The sequence below is a fragment of the Gavialis gangeticus genome, unplaced genomic scaffold (assembly GCF_001723915.1).
Source record: "Gavialis gangeticus isolate Ggan-Ray unplaced genomic scaffold, GavGan_comp1, whole genome shotgun sequence".
Lineage (NCBI taxonomy): Eukaryota > Metazoa > Chordata > Crocodylia > Gavialidae > Gavialis > Gavialis gangeticus.
Genome location: NW_017729025.1, coordinates 92156180 through 92161009, shown reverse-complemented (window position 1 = coordinate 92161009; position 4830 = coordinate 92156180). Strand labels below are relative to the sequence as shown.

The 4830-nt window shown below is 43.0% G+C and overlaps 1 protein-coding gene across 1 annotated transcript in view; it reads left to right on the top strand.

The window, feature by feature from the left end:
- The window catches only part of SLC39A9 (solute carrier family 39 member 9), a 42337-nt gene extending 37671 nt beyond the window's left edge, over positions 1–4666 (top strand). Inside the window, exon 7 of the mRNA XM_019519158.1 lies at positions 3846–4666. Coding sequence (XP_019374703.1) covers positions 3846–4076 — 231 coding nt within the window. The 3' untranslated portion in view covers positions 4077–4666. The remainder of the gene's footprint in view (positions 1–3845) is intronic.
- Positions 4667–4830: the final 164 nt, after the last annotated feature.

Genomic DNA, 4830 nt, shown 5'->3' with positions numbered 1-4830 from the left:
GATGTGCTCTTTGATGATTCTCTCCAAGATCTTCCTGAGCACCGTGGTGAGGCTTACAGGCCTATAGTTTGCTGGGTCCTCTGTTTCTTGAAAATTGGGACTACATTAGCTGGTGCTGAGCATGGGGAAAAGCAGCCCGTCGTGCCATGGCCAATGCTGCAGCCGCTTGCAGCCCACATGGGGCTGCGAGTGTCTGCTCCAGAGAGCCCTGCAGGCTGTGAGTGCCTGCAGCAGGGAGCGCTGGCCATGGGGTGGGCAAGGGGCTGCTTTTCCCTGCACTCAGCTCCAGCTTCTTCCCTGCCAGCAAGCAGGAGGTCGGGGCTGTGCACTTCCCCCTGCCTGTACCACAGGGCTGGGGGGCACTGGGTGTGAGTTGGCAGGGAGCCAGCGGGAGCACAAGGGCCTGCACTGGTGTCCTGGGGCCAGTGCTGGTGGGGCCCAGAGCAGGGTGGCAGGAGTGCAGAGTCCTAGGTGGCAGGAGCTCTATGGAGCTGGGCCAGCTCCTCCCTCTCCCTGCTGGTGCAGCCCAGCCCAGCTCCACAGACCCCTGTCAGCCTGTGCCCTGCTTTGGGCCCCACTGGTGCTGGCCCTGGGACACTGGTCCCAAAATGGTGACCATGGGGCAGGGTACCTGTCCCAGCTGCCTGCAGAGGGTTTGGGTTTGAGTGTGTGGTCAGGGGTAAAAGCTAAGAAAGGTTTATTGACTTAACAAAAACATGACTATGCGTAGTAGAATAAGACAAACAATGACAGACCATAACAATCCGTGTCGGCAACTTATTGGCAGTCCCCTCTTATGCTTGACGTACGACAAGTTCCTCTCCCACAGAGCTCAGCGAAGTCAAGTGTCACCAATTTAGCAGTGTCCAAGGGGGGAAGGACCCTGGTATTCAGTCCTTGAGATCCATTGGCCCACTGATCCAGGTCAGCAGCTAATCTTAAATCAGCAGCTTCTTTTGCAGAGCTGCATCTTCCTTCTAATGATTTCCAGATGTGCCAGCCAATTTATAACTTCTGAGCTATGCTGATAACTTACAGCCATCCAGATTCTCCCATTATAATTATTTTTAGGACTAACCAATAGCAGTACAAGCCTTGCATTCTTCTAATAAGGTTAATTTTTACTATGCCACAGGGCCTACTAGTAGTTCTACAAGGCTTTGTTAAATTTACTAGGCCTTACTACATGCAAGGCCTCGCTAATCTTTGATTTTAATTAGGCTCTTAACAACAACATATAGCTTAATATCTGAACAAATGACAGAAAAACACTTGGTCTAATTCTCACAGAGCTTTCAACAAGCACTTTTATCTCACAGACATAATTTCAGCTGTCAAAAGGTGGGGCTGCCCATGTGGCCCTCGACAGCCTGCCAAAACTGGGTAAGAGGACTTCCATCCAAAATAACTGCCCGCCTCTGCTACAGACTGATAAAATTGAAGTCTTTATTTTAAGCTAGTTGTCTACTCTTAAATTTGGACAACGAAGCGGGCAAATATGGATTTGTTGCTCTCCTGAGCCTGCAAGCAAATATGTGGGAGTCTACCTCTGTTCATTTTTAATGCACTGTTTTTTAATATGTAATGAAAATGTCAAAGTTAACTATTACTCTGCTCATCATTCTAGTGTAAACACTTAGCTAATGGGCTTTTCCTTTCAGTGTTGTAACTAGGGGGGCTAATAGGGGTAACTGCCCTAGGCATTGACTTCAGACTGAGGGGAGAGTGCAAGTGTCTGCTGGCAGCTGCAATTGTGTCAGCAGCCAGAAGTCACCACTTCTGCTTACCCTAGGCACTCAGCCATGTCCCTACAATGCTGTCTCCATTTCATATCGGATTCAGTGGGTGATATGGCAGCAGAATGGCTATCACTGTCAATGGTTGCTGCAGTAGAGATGTCAAGACCCACCTCCTTGCTTGGAATTATCATTACTTCTGCCATAAAAACAGGAGTTACATAGGAGACAAAGAAACAAGAGATGCATCCTCTTGTACTCAGAGCTGCACATTGATGCCACTCCCTTTTTCCTCTGAAGTTGATATAGGTCTCAAATGATGCCAAAACTTCTAGCTTTTCCCCAGTTCTTTGTGTTGTTAGTACAAGCCTCTGCAACACCTCAAAACTTCAGGGGAAGCACAAAATATATTGAATAATAAAAATGGGATATCCCAAGTGGAGACTTTGCTTAAGAGTGGGGTTGGTTTCTTTTTGAGTGAAAACAAGGCTTTAAAATTACTTGATAGTACAGTAATACTTACAGTGAGTGACTTAATTCAGTAGCAGAATTCCACACAAAGTGCAGGTTGGTCTCGCTGCTGAACTTGAGCACAACACATCTGCATACCTGGGCTGTTGTTAATACTTCGCATTTTGATAGTACTTTTCCTCTAAGAGTCTCTTAGGTGCTGCAGTCCCTGAGGTCCTTTAAAAAGGGAAGGGGATCATGGGAATCCTCACTCCCAATCCACTGCTACATCTGCTGTGCCTCCCCCAAGGTGTGGATTCTTGCCTCTAGCAGTCCAGGTGTTCAGATTGGTTTGCATCTAAACACTCGTTTTTTTGTTTGTTTTTTGGGTTTTTTAAACCCAAAAAACAGAAACATTTTTCTTCATAAAATAAATTCTTGATTGGTAGAGCTGCAAGTTCAAACAGTTTTTCACAGTAGGCATCCAAACAGTCTCCCCCAAGGATCTGGCTCAAGCAAACAAACACTTGAGCAGGAGACTCATTAAGCCAAGCCGGACTTGTTTGTTTTAACCAATTTGCATTATATAGATTTACATGTACAAATATATACCTGCAACACAGAAGTTTTAACATTATTCTTCAGAGGGCAGAAAGTGCGAATCTGATTAGGTTATTATACATGTCTTCAGATATTGGTTATGAACTACAAACAAAATAAGCTGATCTTTTCCCCTCAAAATGCAGCTCAGTTGTTAGAGGCTAACTCAAAATGTATAAAACTTGAATATCTTGGCAAATGCTTAGTGCTGTTCCTATTTCAGATCAGTAGATCCAATAGATCAATATAGATGTGAGCAACTGGGTTTTAAGGGGTTTGAGTCTTCTCAAAGGCCCTGAACAAATGTGCATTTGAAGCACTCAAAAGTCTGCTTCAATTTGAAGCTTTTCACATCTGGATCGTTTCAGTGCTGTGCATGATTCTAATTTGGCAGAAGCTCCTATATAAATGTTAGAGGTGTACTAAAATAAAACAAATAGATGGTAGATTCTTGGGCAGTATGTTCTTAACTTCTAAGATCTATTCCATTGATGTAATCAAATTATATAAAACCCCTGGAAGGTGTACACTGTCTTGTCTATAAATGAAGTACAGCAACCAGTACCTGGAACTATTGTTTTGCTGGTCACTTCAAGAATGTTCCTTAAACTACTGAGGTTAGAACAAGGCCTTTAAAGACTAAAGGTCAACTTGAAATGTAATTGGTCCTAAGTGCTTCTTACCAAATTTCATGGTTTAAAAATCTGTTTTGCCTATTTTTAAAAAATACATATTTTTCTCCCTGTAGCTGTGTGAAAGACTCGAGCAGGGATAATTGCATGCTTTAAAATTCTCACCTATACAATGTTATCAAATGCACAAAGTAAAGGAGAAAAATGTTCTTCTAGTCTCTTTCAGTTGTTATATTGTTAGATGTTAGTTGTAAATATAAATCATTAAATATCTTCAGACAAAAATGTGGGGTTTTTCTTAATTCATATAACTTCCAAAGTAACTTAATAGAAGGGGTATGGATGTTAGTGGCTTCTATTGTATATTGGCTGAGTCCCTTGTTTGGATTTACATTCATATACTTTCCTTCCTCTTTCTGTTCCACAGAGCAGCAAAGAAGCACTTTCAGAAGTCAATGCCACCGGAGTTGCCATGCTTTTCTCTGCTGGGACTTTTCTTTATGTTGCCACGGTGCATGTCCTCCCAGAGGTTGGAGGAATGGGCCATAGCCACAAACCTGAATCGGCTGGAGGGAAAGGACTCAGCCGCCTGGAGGTGGCAGCCCTAGTCCTGGGTTGCCTCATTCCTTTAGTTTTGTCCATTGGGCACCAGCACTAAAGGTTCAAAGTCCATCGTTTTCCTCTTCAATCTTGAGAGAGCAGTAAATGTCAGCTACTCTCTTCATTGTTGTCTCTCACCATCGTCCACCGTCTCTACACTGTGGAGGTCAGAGGGAAGCTTGATTCCAAAATGAGGATTCTGGGAAAGCTTTTAGTGTAGCAAAAATACTTTGGCAGCCAGACATAAATTCTCTGTAACTTTTGTTTCTTAAGATGCTTGCTATTTTAATTTTTACTTCTGGCCCTTTCTCAGGGAAGATGGAATTTGGATTTTAAGAAAGGTGAGTGAGGAAGAATTTAGTGGCGCATCATGAAATTGCAATCACCAAAGTATTCTGTAACTCAGCTTCTGCAGCTGAGAGTCAAGCAGTGAATTGCTGCCTTTTTAATATGTTGAAATCTTCTTACCAGTGAAATAGGGGAACCACCCCTACTATTTTTTTGTGGTCCTGATATGTCAGTAACTGGTGGTCCTTGTAATATCAGTGCCGCAAACTGTGCTGTAAAGCTGAAGTACTCAAACTTCTGGGCAGTGCTGTTATTCTAACAAACACTGATTGGAGAAAGTGTTATTGGAAAAAGTTGAGGAAGAAGTCTGGAAATGAAAATTCAGCTAGTTAAAGTGCATATGCATTCTGCATTCATATTCCCTATATCAACACACAAAGAAGAAACAAGTGTTCTGTTTTGCTTGGTTTATGCAGTGGTTAATTATTTTAAAGGCAAAAGGGGAAGTGCATTTTGGAAGAAGA